Source organism: Ischnura elegans, chromosome 1 (assembly GCF_921293095.1).
Source record: "Ischnura elegans chromosome 1, ioIscEleg1.1, whole genome shotgun sequence".
NCBI lineage: Eukaryota > Metazoa > Arthropoda > Insecta > Odonata > Coenagrionidae > Ischnura > Ischnura elegans.
The window spans coordinates 132,587,432-132,602,946 of NC_060246.1; the positions used below are offsets into that span (position 1 = coordinate 132,587,432).

Consider the following 15,515-nt stretch of genomic DNA (forward strand, 5'->3'; position numbering starts at 1 on the left):
TCAAAACCACTGCTCGAGGTCGGAAACTACACCGTCAGGCACCACGTCACGTTGTCGCGTCTCGTACAAGTTGCCCGGGTTGCAACTGCTGCGGGACGTGTATCCTTTATCACGGAGCGCGTTCGCACACTGCGACGCTTGAAAAACAGGAACACGGTGCTCCCATGAATGCAGCTATCGCGTGATCGCTTTCGTTTTACGAAGGGAATTCTAACGGAAATAATAATCCCGGTGTATTCTAGCATTAATGCAGTAATTTCGACGATTTTGCGTCCGATTCTATTGTTTTATAAAGATCGTGGAAAAAAATGAGCAAGAGTGAAAATTGTACGGATAAACCGCAGCCGGATAATCGGAAGTCTGCTGTACTTCTGAACAAGGTTATGTCATGAATGTGGTTCTACATGAAACAAAACGTCCACAACGATTTAATTTGCTCCCAGTGTATTCCATGTGACGACGATGTTGTCTAGTTCTGCAAACTGTTGACTGTTTCATTTCATTAAGACGTTTTTTTTTTTTGGGTCGATTTTTATTCCATTTATCACATTATACAACTGTTATTTTTCTACAGAAAAGGTTGTTTTTATATTGATTTTTAAAGCTAAAAACATCCATTTCGGTGTTATATCTTTCTGCGGCCACGGAAAATCATTAATGTAAATTGTTTGTACCGCACCTTAAGTATTACGGATTTTTTGGCGACTTTTTTTTGCCAAAAATCAATCCCTTCACTGAAAGTGTGTTTGGATTTCGCGGTTTTTGGGATTTCTTGAAATCCAAAGAAAGGCACCTTTCTTTGGCAGTTTTCCATCGTATTTCCAGAAATTTAAGGTAATGGATTTATGGAGAAATATTGCCAAGAGAAAAGCATTTCACTAGCAATGGGACACCGAATGATTCAAGAACTAATTATACAACATCTGAAATTCCTCCCAATAAGTAGGTACTATACGGCATAAAAACATCAAATCAGCCGTTAAAACATGATCTAAGTATCAAGTTCGCATTACGTTGAACAGGGGCAGTCTGGCATAATTGAAGGCCCTCGGCTAGGGCTCATGATGGGCCCCTCCAAACCAGGTGATTTGGAGGTCCTCCCCCGGAACATTATAGGAAATTGCATGCACCGTAATGGATTTTGACCCTATTCTGGCTTTTAAAAACCTGATGAAAATTAAAAAAAGCAATTTAGTAGAAAAAAACACTATGAAAATTGAGGATTTCACAGCTTATAGAATTTTATAATGTATTTTGGTTCTCTTACCCATTATTTTGTGAATTTGTGCCTTGAAACTTTGCTGAAATCTAAAAAATATATCTTTTTACTCTGAGAATGCATACAGAGTAAAGCAACAATTGAAAATCTAGAATTATATGATTGCAAAAAAGTTTGTTTATTGTAGTATGAGTCTTTTTTATTACAACTTTTTATACGCTTCGCAATAGGCGCTAGCCTTGAGGGGCCCCCTAATATTCGGGTCGGCAATCGCCGTGGGCCCCTAATCTTGGGGATAGCCGACCAGCCAACCTGGCCAGACCGGCCCTGCTCCGCTACATCCGTGGACACATCTTATGCCTTTTCATCTTCATAGTCTGCCCTTGGCATGTAAACCTGTTACAACTACGGTACTTGCTGATTTGGCCTCACAAGGAAAGTCCCTCAGGGTTCATCACCAGATTTCGTTAAATTTTGCTAGGTGATAGGAAATGGGTACTCAAGAGGTGTAGTTTTTGCCTCAGGTGCCAACGCTCAAACCATTTCAAGATATTAGCTACGTTAAGCAACAGGAAAAAAACCCGCCTAAATCTATGCAACCCACAGCACAAAAAACAACTCTTTGTCCTAGCAACTGAGTAAAAGGGGTTGGTGTTCTGTTGGTTGCATAAAGGGATTTTTTTTCTGTAACTTCCCATCGCTAGTATGTCGAAAATTATCGACCCTCAGCGCTCCTCATCCTAGCAATGGGGTAAAAGAGGCAGTTGGTGTTCTGCTGGTTGCATGAAAGGCAGTTTTTTTCTGCTACTTTTTGTCGCTAATATCTCAAAAATTATTGAGCCATGGCAGCTGAAACCAAAACTACACCTCATGGTTATTCATTTCCCATCACCTAGCAAAATTTGAACGAGATGTGGTGGTGACACTTGAGGGTCCTTCCTTGTCAATCCTCATCATTATCCTTTCATTAAACTGCAGAAAGTTTTTCACCTGTATTCCGGTGCTCACATGCATTATCCCCAACCCAACATTACCATTTCTTGAACCTGCTTGTATCACTCTGTTGTCTCCACTCCAAAAGTCTCCTTCAATGCACTTCATTTCCCTTATTCCTAATACATAGAGGTTCATTCTTCTCATTCCCACCTTGAAGTTCTCCAGCCTCACACATGCATGAAGGAGTCTCACTTTCCAAGTTCCTATTCTTAACATTCTATCACATTTGACGGATACATCCTCTTGAGTATTCCTTGCCTTGAGGTCTGAATAGAGGAATAGTTTACCTCAGGGATATTTAACTCAAGATAATACTACCAATCTTTTATGTTAACGATTGTAGTAGCTGCAACCTCTCAGAAGAACAATGTAGTGGATCTCTCCCTAGCCTGCCACATAGCAGTATTACATCCTTCAAAGTAATTACCGCACCTGCAGTGATTTGAGTGTCATTGTACTGGACACTGTGGTCTCCGTAACAAAGAGCTCATGTAACTCACTCCAAGAAGAGCTGCTGCCCACTCCTCCAAGTGTTGGGAAGCATAAATTTTGGTGGCTTTCTGTCACAAAGTCACAGCTACTTCACAGGTTTCGGAGTCATGACTTACCACACACAATAAACAAATATGTCCCCTGGACACCTTCACTTTTTGTCCACAACTGCTTATTCAAAGAGTAAATTCGCTAATACCTCTTTCGGGGTCAACTCATCAAGTCCTAAAGTGGTGGACATTGGCTTTAAGCCTAGCTGCAAGATACTTGATAATATCAGATTAAATGTTTAGAGTACGTATTTTTTTCTGGAGAAATACATAGTCACTATGCATTATTTTATAAACATATCTTAGAGAAATTCAAGTGTTTACGAAAAATGCAGCTTTGCTGATTGGAACATAGGTCTTGTAGGCAGGAAAATATTACCAAACCAAGCTATATTTCCAATTTCTTGGGAGCTGAGACATGGGTCAAAAATTTAGTGGATGTGATTGAATATCACCAACACTATTTATGTACCAGTAATAACATGCAGGTAAGTAACATAGAAAACAAAAAGTGAAAGAATTAAGTACAGTGGGGTCATAGAGTCAGATACTAAATTGTAATACATCCTGTATGGTAGGGAAGGATAAGTTGGGACAAAAAATCTTCCTCATTCAGGCATTCTATAGTAAGATTAAGATGAGAAGAAAGAAAGTTATCATCTGCTTGCCATTAGTTGTTGACATCATTAGAGATTTTTATTTGAAATTCGGTTCACATAATTATTCATGGAAGACCTGTCATTGAGTTAAAGATTTGCTCTGAGAGTGATCAACAGTACTCCACATGTAAGTTACAGTAGTAGCTGAGAAGCAGTGTCTAGCATGGAATGAGTTTGTATAGTCAAACTTATCAGCAAAAAGGTTCAGGATGCATATTCTTTACGCAAATTTCTTCATTTTTATTCATTTAATTCTTTATTTATTTTATAATCCTTATTTTTATTTATTTATTTATTTCTATGTATATATAGAGATGATTTTTTGATTGAGATGTATTATTTTGCAGCTATGAGTTCAGGTGAAATGGTTCCAGAAGAGAAATTAGGTACCAGTTTTCTGTCAATAATATGTATCATGATACACTATTTTAGGAGATACCGAGCTGAATAAAAATAATATTAATGTACTACTTACCTTAAAGTCAGAGGAAAAAATTAAATACTAATGAATTTTTGAAGGCAAAGAAAATGATTTTTGGATTAAGGCTTGGCATTTAAAAAACTATTTTTGAAAGGAAATTTTTTCAAAACCTCATACAGGATGCAGGACTCAGGACACTCATTTTGAAGCACAACATTATATTAAAAGTAGATACGTGCGAATAGTATAATAGTATCCATGAATACTCGAATACCTCAAATACTACAAAGTATTCGATATCTCGAATAGTTATGCTACAGGTACCGTCTTGAATACCTCGAATACCTTGAGTTTTGCATCATACACTGTCGCACGCACATCGTTGGTAGTTGACTCAGAAAAATGTACAGAACTGTAGTCGTTTAGTGCATGCAGCGTCGTTTTAGGCAAGTTGACGAATTACATCAAATTCGTGGATTAGAGCGGTGAAAAGAGTTTGATGTAGACTTAGCATTCTGGCAAAACTCGATATCCTAGCAGCTGAGCTTCTCGGAAGTTGATGCGGTATTTTTTTTCAAAAACATATATCAAGTTACAATTTATGAGTTATGCTATAATTCTCTATTGTCACAGTCACAGACGAAGGGATATTTTCTCAAGATATTTGGTTTCTCCCTGCTAGCAATTCAAATTCATCTGCTTATCTCGTGAGAACTTCCAAAGATGGACTGAAAATAATTGAAGAAGAAGAAAATCCGGTGGAGAAGCGCGTGTATATTGCAAAACACCTCGGATTGTCCACTAGCACTTGCAAGTAGGAGTGAGGGTAAAGCAAGCTACCTGTTAAAAAATGAAGTTGGATGAAGCCGAGTATCAGATCGGCGTGCCGCTGAAATGGCGTTTAGCAGATAAGAGTATATACATCAGACAGAAATTCATCGTAGCAGTGTATGAGCTGAGACGGCATGCAATCATTTTTTCGCGAGGTGGTGTGTCCCCTTAGGATGTTTGAAAGAGATGTTAGTTGAATCAACAATAAGCCCAAATTGTTTCCATAAAATTAAAATATTCCATTAATCAGGTAAATTCCTGTTTGAATCCTTTCAAGGAAATCTCAAATACTCGCCAAAATCCAGGGTTTCCTGCTGCATAGGCAACCTAGTCAAACATTTCTGCATTCATAGTTTTTTTCGTCCCCCCTAAAAAACGATAGATCGAGGTTCCACCGTATACCTTTTTATTAACATATTCATTAAGGGAAATAGAAGAAAAAATGTACGTTCAATATGCTTTGCACAATTCTAGTATTTGAGGTATTCGAACATTCGAGCAATGATTTCATATTCGAATTCGATATTCGAGTTTGAGAAATCTGCTATTCGACCCATCTCTAATTAAAAGAAAAGTCATCAGAATAATACATTTTATTTTATCATCACTTAGCACTTATTCAACGTAAAAAATACAAAAAAGATAGCCAGAAAGCATGTTTTTCTTTGCTATTCAATTATGAACAAGTCAATAGGCAAATCATCACTATTTCATCTATGTGTGGCGCAGAATGAACTAAACCAATTAACTTCTATTTTCTGTGGTAGGAACATACACAATACAAAGTAAATAATGGTTAATAAATATAATCGTAAAAACATTATGCACACTATTACATGAAATACAGATGGGACAAAAATACTCACAGAGCCATTTACCTACAATAATTTTTTATAAAAATGTCCTCTATTATGAAAATATTACAAAACTAATAATTTGGTAAATGCAAGGCTCTATGGGACACTCTTAAATCTGCTTCTTCGAGTACAAATAATTTATGGAGAAAGGTTCTCCAAATTTGGCAACTGCAATGCGATAATATGCCATCATTTCTGACAGAACAACTTCAACTAAGGGAATACAGATTCCTAGGTGATCAATTTGCCATTAAAATACCTTTATCCACACAAATCAATTTCATTGTTATTTATATTGGTGAGATAATCTTTGAATGTACTCTGGCTCCAGTAACCAATACCCTTTGATTCACATTCCAATGAAATGTGGGAACTTGCCGCAGTTATTTTCATGCGACTGTGTTCAGGCATTATCAATTAATTTTCAACAAAAAATAAATAATAAATACCAGAGGAAAATTTGCAATATAAACTAAAACCTCAGCATAGGTGGTTATTTCCTGTTATATGGGGAGCAATTTGAGAGAAGAAATTGTTACATTAAAAAAAAAGAGTTATTATCACTTAGGATATGCGTGCAATCACACATGGCTTATTGGTGTTCTAAATCCCACACTAATGTCATCATGAGCACATGACATTTCCACAGTGTAACATAAACACTTTCACAGTGAGACCCACCAATGCATCATCCATCTGAACAAATCCACAAAATCATTTCCACAAAAATTGGTTACCATAATTTCCATCTCAAATTCTGAATATTCATGAACAACTATGTAGCATTAAAAAAATCTGCCAACTATAAAAATGTATTCTTTATGCACACAGATAAAAATTGAAACAGCAAACATGGCTGACCAATCAATACATAGCAACTTTACAAAATCTTACTTTGTTGACAAAAATTATTTTCCATGATAAGAATCACAGCTAATCATCATAAGTAAATTGGAATACCACTGGAATAGTCTCTCATAAAATGATAAATATATAGCTTTCAAATTTCACCAAAAGCTAAGGTAGGACAAGATTATGTCAACTGTACATCAACTTGCTATTCTTTCGAATCTTTCATCAATGGGCCTTCGTTGGGACTTAGTATGTATTAGAATAAAAGCCAATGTGATGGGTACATGTGGAGATATTATAATCGCATCATGAAAATTTTGAACAAATAAATCTATGCAAGAGATATATTGAAAGCCAAGATAAAAGCAGTTGTACTTTTGTGATTTATGAAATTGAAGAAACAATGATGTTCTTACTCCCATTGACATGTTCTTCAACTGTCACAAGACCAGATTACACACTATAGCCAAAACTACTCAGTTTCTGATAGGTCAATAATTTAGAAAGGTTGAAACAAAATACAATAATAATAAAATGGTAAATGTGATAATCCATTTAGTAGTAATTAGTTTACAGACTTACTTTAAATTACAACAAAACTTGTCACTAGAAATTTTAAACTCTGAGAAATATCTTTTTGGAGGCAAGGCACGTATCGCTCTGTATCTATGTTATTTGTTTATATTACATAAACAGTGCAAGTTATAGTGTTAAATTTTCAAGGAACGAGGAGGTAAAAACACTTTGAATGCTAAAAACAGAGGAATTGTAGTAAACTAATTGAATATGCACATCTACATAGCTTGGTAACAGAATTGTTATCTGTAGCAATATGCCACGTGATTTTTATGAGGCTTAACAATTCGACCATAGATATTTCCATTTTCATGACAGTGCAAGGCTGAAAAGGAATTTTAATAGAGAAAATGGAAGAAATAATAATTTTTGGAGGCTTCCACCTAATAAACGATTCTTTATTGGGCAATATGACAAATGAAGAATACTCTGATAAGCAAGTACCATTCAGAGGGAGTTGAATATGAGTGAATGTAACTTACATCTAGAATCAATTTCCCACCTTTTTCAATTGATGCCCTTCATAACTACAAGGGAATTTCAGAAAGGAGGCAGAAACCACATGAATTGTTCAGCAGAAAAAGTAACCTTTTCCATTGAGAGAGAATGTCTCTAAATAGGCAGAAATATGCATTAAAATATCCTGTACACACTGCAAAAATTTCCTACAATTTAAGGCAAAATGGTTTTCAATTCATACTCCATTTCAACTAAAGAGAATGACAGGAATCATTTTTCAGTCAGAAGTTAATTTCTGAAAAACCCTAGATAACTCATGAAATGATGCTGTTTGTACATTGATGTCTAAAGCTTAAATGCTCACAGCAGTAGTTTAAAAATATCTACCTTTTGTTATTGCTTTTTATCTCAACTCATCACTTCAATTGAATATACGTGGCATACACTATTATTACATTTTAATATGTAGAGGATATATGATTAAGAGTTGAATGCTTTAACAGTTAAGTTCAATGGATACAAGTTTTTAACACAAGGAGCAAAACTCAGAGAACAGACTTAATGAATTTCCCCACTAGCACTAAAATCCAGAAGTGGAATCAGATATTATTTTGAATGAATCCAAGCGTGCCTAATAAAATGCATTCATCCAGTGTTTAAAATAATTGATTTCCTATCATTTGAGTAATAGGATTACGGTAGGGTTCTGTGACAGTATTTCACATGTTACATGTAGATTCATGGCCAAGGAACACATTAAAATGAAGGGAGCTCATGGTCCTGACCACAATCTAATTGAATAATCTTTGTCCTTAAGGGAGCACTGACTGCCTCAATTTCAACAGTTTTTACTTATTTCAAGCAATGCTTTAGGTAGAGACCCTAAGTGTTAATAGGCATGTACTTCCACAGTCAATAATTCCAATTAAGAAAGTAAAACCTTTCAGTTGAGTCATCAAATGCAAGAATTTTGAGATGGTTGAAAGCAGTAATAAATCAGAATATCAGCATAAAATTAATCCTCATGACCCTTTTCGGTGAAGTAAACATAAAAATCAATTTTTCAAAATATTTCTGACTCTTATAATTGAAACCCTGAAAATAAATTGCACAATTGGGAATCATTGGGCAATAAAGAATTTGCCTACAATGAGATAAGAAAGCTTACAAATTCCTTCAAGCTGAGCATTAATAAATTTATTTTACATTAATGTATTCGAAAACCTCTCTCAGCTTTGGATCCAACCCTTCAGGAGAATTAAGATATACATGGACTATTTCAAGGATATAATACACCAAACAACAGTCAAAATAGTACTTCTCATTATATTTCAAGGTACAGTGATATTTTGAATTCTTTTGCATTAAAGCACTCAATCATTGGTGAGATGAACAATCTCACAGTTAAGCTAATCCCAAAAATTGGACGGGAAATATATATGTTATCAAAAGTTAGGTAAGGAAGTTCAATGCCTACATGTATACATATGCTATTTATAAATGGAATACTATTAGTTTTGAGGTTGTTTTTCTTGCATATGATAGCCATCATATGCAAGTATATTTGTATACATATAACTCATTACTGATTTTTTTCCTAAACAATCTCTCCTTCCCCAAAATATGTTTACCATCAAATTCAATGATAAAAATAATCCACCAAATTTTATTGCAATAAATGGTTATTACGGTTATCAACAACGGAAATGCATCTAACCTTCCATGCGTCAAAAGTACTCTTTTAGTACCCTCTTCTATCAGCCATAGTCTGTTGTGACTACGCCTTAGTTTTAACAGATTGGCAGCCATTCGGACTTACAAAGCTTAAACTGGGATGCACACTTGGTGGCTTGGTGGGAGATTCAAAGCCATGACTACATTATGAAAATAAGTTGATAGACGAAGGAATAAAAGGCATACATAATCTCATACCAGGAAACTCAACTGAAAACATCAAGAGCAAAAGATCGGAGGTATTATACTAAAAAACTTAATATATAGATAGCGAAAGAGGCCAACTTAGTCAAAAATTCACACAGTATTCCACGCAAATGTTTTGGCATTTCAAAAAGTGTCCAATGAAAATGTTATGGAAGTGATTGATAAATTAAGGAAGTTAGTTATATTGGGCTAATAGGCTTACGTTTCCTCCCATGTATTCCTGCTGATGGGGTACCCATGGAAATAAGAGCGATGACAGAAAAAGATCACGTCAAGTAATCCATGCCAATCAAACCATTGATAGAAAAAAGGTGAGGCAGATGTTTGAAAATAATTAGATCAAGGTTAACATGTACATGCTTTCACAGGAATTTAGTGGCTTAGATTTGCATCCACCCTTCCATGGAGGACCTAGATAGCAATCTCATTCAGCAGAATGTTTCTCAGACAAAAATTAGGTATTCGTTCATAAGAAGATTGCACAGACAAACAATGTCAAGGATTATGAGCCTTGCATATAGAAAGACTAAAATTCTCAATTGAATATTTAAAAACTTAAGATTTTCTAATGCTAGGTGCTGTTTGAGAAATACCCTATTTCATTTTGAAATCCAGATTTTTGGGATGAATGGGATCACCATTAATATCGTGTATTTTTTTTCACCCACCCAAACTGAACTGAAGTACATATAATTCTTTATAAGATTAAATCCAATTTCCAAAGAAGCAATTTGATACCATTGTCTATTATGGAACCATATAATGAAGACACTGTGGCAGATATATGAACAAATATTGCAACAGAAAAGATAAGGAATTTATGTCAATTCCTCCGATAATTTATTATTTTTTTAAATAAAATTATGCATCAAATAAACTTTTCTCAAAATTTCAATACTGTGTAGAAAATAAAGGCTGCCTCCAATTTCATAGCGATATGAAAAATACCTACCTAATAAAATAATAACCCATTTCATCTAATGCATGCCTCTTCCAGGTGAAGTTCATATCCAATTTTTTTAAAAGAGGTATTTCCACATCTTAAATTACTTCCATGGAAGTAACCATCTGCATGAATATTCATATTACCAACTAGCTCCCCAATAACTTCCTCAATTTGCCTCAAAGTTCTTCATAGCATAGTCAACAAACTCTCATCTCAGGAATTGAGAACATTTCTGATATCTCCATCTTTTTCCAACCTTACTTTCACATTTAGGTAATATCCTGTCACATAGTCGGCACAAGATAAATGCAACTGAAAAACTGTCTTTCAACCTATAGATGGTAGGGAAAAGACTTGATATTCATCACACACGTAGGGGATACATTATACAATGATATATGAGCTTCCACCCCAATTACAAAGACAAAGATGATATTTCTATTAAATAGACAGTAGAAAAGACAAGGGAATTGCAGGAAACCTAGACCTAAACTCCACAGGGATGATTTTAACCACGAATAAATTTGTTCAGCCCAAGATAAGGGCTACCCTGAATGCATTAGTACAGTCTCTAATCCTCATTTGAACACAGAAAACATATTAAAATTTTAAACTTAAAAATTGCATTTAATTGTTCTGCATAGCAATTCTAGAATGTTATAAAATGTACTGATAGCAAAATTAAGAGGAAATGTTTTTATAAATAATAATTTCTTCGGAAATATATATCCTGCTGCAAGATACAATAGTTCTCAATGTATGAATCAAGTATTTTCAAGACCACCCTCCTTTTTGGTTATACATTATGGCTCATGATATGCCTAGCTTCAATACATGCAAACGGATAAAAGTCAGAGCTCAATTGGATTTTTAAAACCCCAGTACTTTCGCAATATTCTTTTAGATAGCATTTAATTTAATTCCTATCAATATTCATGGGTATTAAGATTTAAAATTTCATAATCAACTTGATACAAAAGAATACTGTTTAGTACAGAGATTACAAAAATCTTACTTTATTTCTAAAAAATTACAGATTACAGGTTTACTTAAAATAAATATACTACCAGCAATTATAATGGCAGCCTTGGAAGTATATTTTTTTACTCAGAAATGAAAATAGCCAATTGAAGTGATTTTTACAAGCCTTAGCAAGAGGACTGAGCTTGATAGCATAATACAAATTTTCAAAGAGCCCAATTGATGAATCAATAAAAACTAAATTAATGCAACTGAAAATGCACGTTCACAAAAGTTAAAATATGACCATAAAAGGAATATTTTTCATAGAGATATCCACATGTTCTTCAATAAAATCTAGCCCAAATCAAACTTTGAGGCAATGAAAATTTTGGAATAACTTGATCAGCTATCCAAGGAAGACTTTGGCAATATTAAACTACTAGACTAATTCAATCTAGATATCATCACCTGAGCAAAACCAAGAGATTTGTGAATAAAATAGGCTATGCATAAATTAATTAATTTACAACTGAAATACACAAAATACATAGCTATTCAATATGTACCCAACATTTGCATTTTTCAAGTCGAGAACCATCAAAATCCTTTCACACATTTATTTTCATCAGAACCTACTCACATCATTTTCACCCAATTAAACACACTTATGGCAGTATCTATATGTCCTTCTGCAGTTTTCTGGCAATAAAAAATGTGCACTTTGGAAATCAGCAATCAGCAACTTTAGACAACCTCTAACGCATGGTAGCATTGTTGAGACTCCGTCTGTAAAAAAATCAGCAAATAAATAAAATGAAATACTAAATAAAATAAGTACAAATTTGTATCTATGTATTGAGAAGAATCATGAGAAAGAAGCTCTAAATGAATTATACATCTATGAGTAAGGTATCAAAGTAATTGCAACCATACAGCAAAAAAAAAAGAAAAAATGAATAGCATATACAGTGGAACTTGGTTAGTACGTTCCTCCTTAGTACGTTTTCCTCCTTAGTACGGCGATTTCCCTCGGTCCCGGTACCATCCGAACAAAATACAGGTAAAAGAATTTGGTTAGTACGTTTGAAAAAATTGCGCTTTCCTGGTTAGTACGCTCAATTGCTTGCCGTGACACAACCCGCAATTCGTTCTCTAGTGTCTTCTTAAGGGTCGCAAACGTCTGAATTCATGATTTAATTTATTATCATTAGTCATTAACATTCTTCCATTCATTCCACATCTCTTTCTTCTACCGTAATTTATCCAAATGCATTTCTGAATTCTTGTGACGTGATGAAAAATAAAATGCGGCCATTTTTCGGGAATGTCTGACTATGAAAAACTACAACCAATAAGAAGCCCCAATTTTCCCCACCCCGAGCTCCTCACCTTCTGTTGCCTTTGGAGCGCTTGGGAGTGCCCACTGCTGCGCACAAAGTTCGTGAGTGGGCAATTGTTGCTATTGCACGAGTTATCATGATGAAGAAATGAGTCAGACAATTTCCACATTATCTAAAGCAGTACTGTTCCATAAACTCGACGTCGTGCGTATTTACTTGACTACTGTTGCGGGAGCAGACGATCCTCAGGATCTCCACGCGAAGCTCAGCTTAAAAATAATTGATCTCGGAACGAAAGCAGACGACATAAGACAAATTTTGAAAGTAAATTTCAACTGTTTAATATAAAATTTTCTTGTAATTACGTCGTAATCTAATAATCTTGCGTGTCATCAGTCGATATATCGATCGATTTTACAATCGAAATGGTATCATTCCAGAAGCAAATGTCTACGGCTGTTGCCGTAATTTGAAAGTCAATATAATTTTGCCCAATTTTTATGATGTTTAAAAAACCAGTTGACTAACTCCGGGTTGTTGTTATATTCTCCGAGTATGCTGTGAGAAAGAAAAATGACTTGTCTTCGCTTGTCTGAGCTTCACTCGTCCTCGTTCTGTAAATATATATAGGATAAATCACGGGAGATAGACGCCGTAATCATGAAATCGTCTCCGGGATGTCCATGAAAAATTGCGATTTTTATTCACATGGTATTGTTTTTCATGGTAGCGCTCATTTTCTTGATTTTAAATGTGAAAAGAGTTCAGGAAGGCGATCCTATGAGAACTACCGATAGTAATTGTAATTATGACGACTTTTTCACTGATTGCAATAACCCCGACTGCTATTATTTACTTTCCTCGTTAGTACGTTTTCCTGGTTAGTACGTTCATTTTTCGTGGTCCCTTCAGAAACGTACTAACCAAGTTCCACTGTATATACATGGTCAACCTATTGTGAAGTGTATATGTTTAACTTTAAGTCTGCTTTTCAATCATAACTCCTTTATTTTTATTCAAATTTACTTATATCATTGCTAATTTGAAAGGTCTATTCAAGCTTTATAAAACAATTCAAGGTCATTACACCCATAAAATCGATCCCTTTTCCGATACTTCACATCAAACATCGATACGAGTGATATATCACCTGAGCTAAATTTTGTAACACCTTCTTCGATAAGAGGCATAGTTTTCATGAAAAAACTGTTTGATAACATGATTTTTCGCATGAAAATACAACTATTCAATCATGAATAACTCTAAAATGATTGATTAAAAAAATAACATATTTCCACATTTTATCTTCAAGTTTAGTCATCCATCTATTTCCAGGGTTACTTTGAGAAAAAATTTCCACCCACAAGACAGGGTGGAACCCTCCCACCCCAGGGAGGAAGCGTCTATCGGAACTATGTCACTAATGTTTCTAAGGTTCTGGATTTCCTATCCCGCTAAATGACTCATGATGTGAGAAACAAAGATGGGGGTAATGAGATGATACCAACAACTTCTTCTCTTCTGGACAAATAATGCTCACAAAACATTGTGGCGTACTAAGTAAGAGATTATTAAGTTTTGGAGAACAAATTAAAAGCTAGTGAACAATCATAAAATGTCATGCAGGATAAAATATTTAAGCACCTCAATTACTCACATCAAGAGAGAGATTGAAACTTTCCCAGAACAGTTAACACACATTCCATCAACTCGATTTGATAAGGTGAAATTATTTTGACAAATTTATCCTCATGCTATGAGTCTATGACATATATATGTATTGTCCATAAAAGTATGATGCGAAGAAATAAAAAAATCCAGATTCAAAGTAGCAAAACAAAACCATTTCAATACCAAATGCTTAGGAAACAAATATGTATCACTAAAAGAGTAAGAAAGACTGGAATACCAGTGAAATCAATCAAATGCCAATATTTACCATAAAAATATAATGCCTTTGTCTCAACTTCATACCTGATTATAGCTGAGAAAAATATTTTACATCAAAACCTTATTTCCGTCAACAACGATTAAAAACAATAACCTTTTAAACCATATATGTACCACCTTTTGAACCAAATCATATGAAAGGAATACTGACTAAGTACACCCATTAATGGCACTTCCAATAAGGGCAATTTCATCTGATAAATGAAGAATGGAGTTCATTCATGCATTCAATTAGTTCACAAAGTAAACACATAGTAAGTGGACTACAGTACAATCTCACCAAAAAATGGATTACACTAATTGAACGCAAAAATGCATTTCAGCAAAATTACCACATCAACAGGTTTTCTCTGGTCATAAGTCGTGGGCCAAATTGAGGATGATTGACCATTTTGTGTGGCAGCACCAAATCTGTCAACTGTGTGTCCTACCAGTGGGTAGTATTGGCATATCAAGTTTTATGCATCAAACTTCTTACTTCACTCATTGTCGATAGTGGAAAAATGAAGAAAATCCAGAAATTTTCCATCAATCAGGGAGTAAGTTGGGTGTTACCCAACAGTGGGTCACTGGCAATGTGTTAATCCTTCCCAAGAATTAAGTATGGCAAAAAGGAATAATCCTATGGAATTCAAAGAATTTCTGGAAACGAGAGTCTATATCATATGAAGTTAATGACAGCAAAGATGAAATAAGGCACCGAAAACACACAAAAAATGGTTACAAATTGGAGCAATAGGAAAAATAAAAATAGAATTTACAAGAAAGCAGAGAGAGAGAGAATTTGTTAGCAATGCCTCACATCATATGGCATAATCATCCAGCATACTTTATAACTTTTTTGCCAAACCAAACTTCACGTGGAATCACTGAGTGAGTAAAGTGGCTTGTTTTACCATTAGTTTCTGAAGAACACCAATATATTTTAATAATGGTCTCATAGAACATGATAGTGTGGGAAAA

At 34.7% G+C, this 15,515-nt stretch overlaps 1 protein-coding gene across 6 annotated transcripts in view; it reads right to left on the reverse strand.

Moving 5' to 3' along the window:
* Nucleotides 1-5,246: 5,246 nt before the first annotated feature.
* The window catches only part of LOC124170267 (serine/threonine-protein kinase DCLK1), a 282,836-nt gene continuing 272,567 nt past the window's right edge, over nt 5,247-15,515 (reverse strand). For all 6 annotated transcript variants that reach the window (XM_046548995.1, XM_046549002.1, XM_046549007.1 and 3 more), the window contains one exon: nt 5,247-12,048. In XM_046548995.1, the coding sequence (XP_046404951.1) occupies nt 12,007-12,048 (42 nt within the window). In that variant the 3' untranslated portion in view covers nt 5,247-12,006. The remainder of the gene's footprint in view (nt 12,049-15,515) is intronic.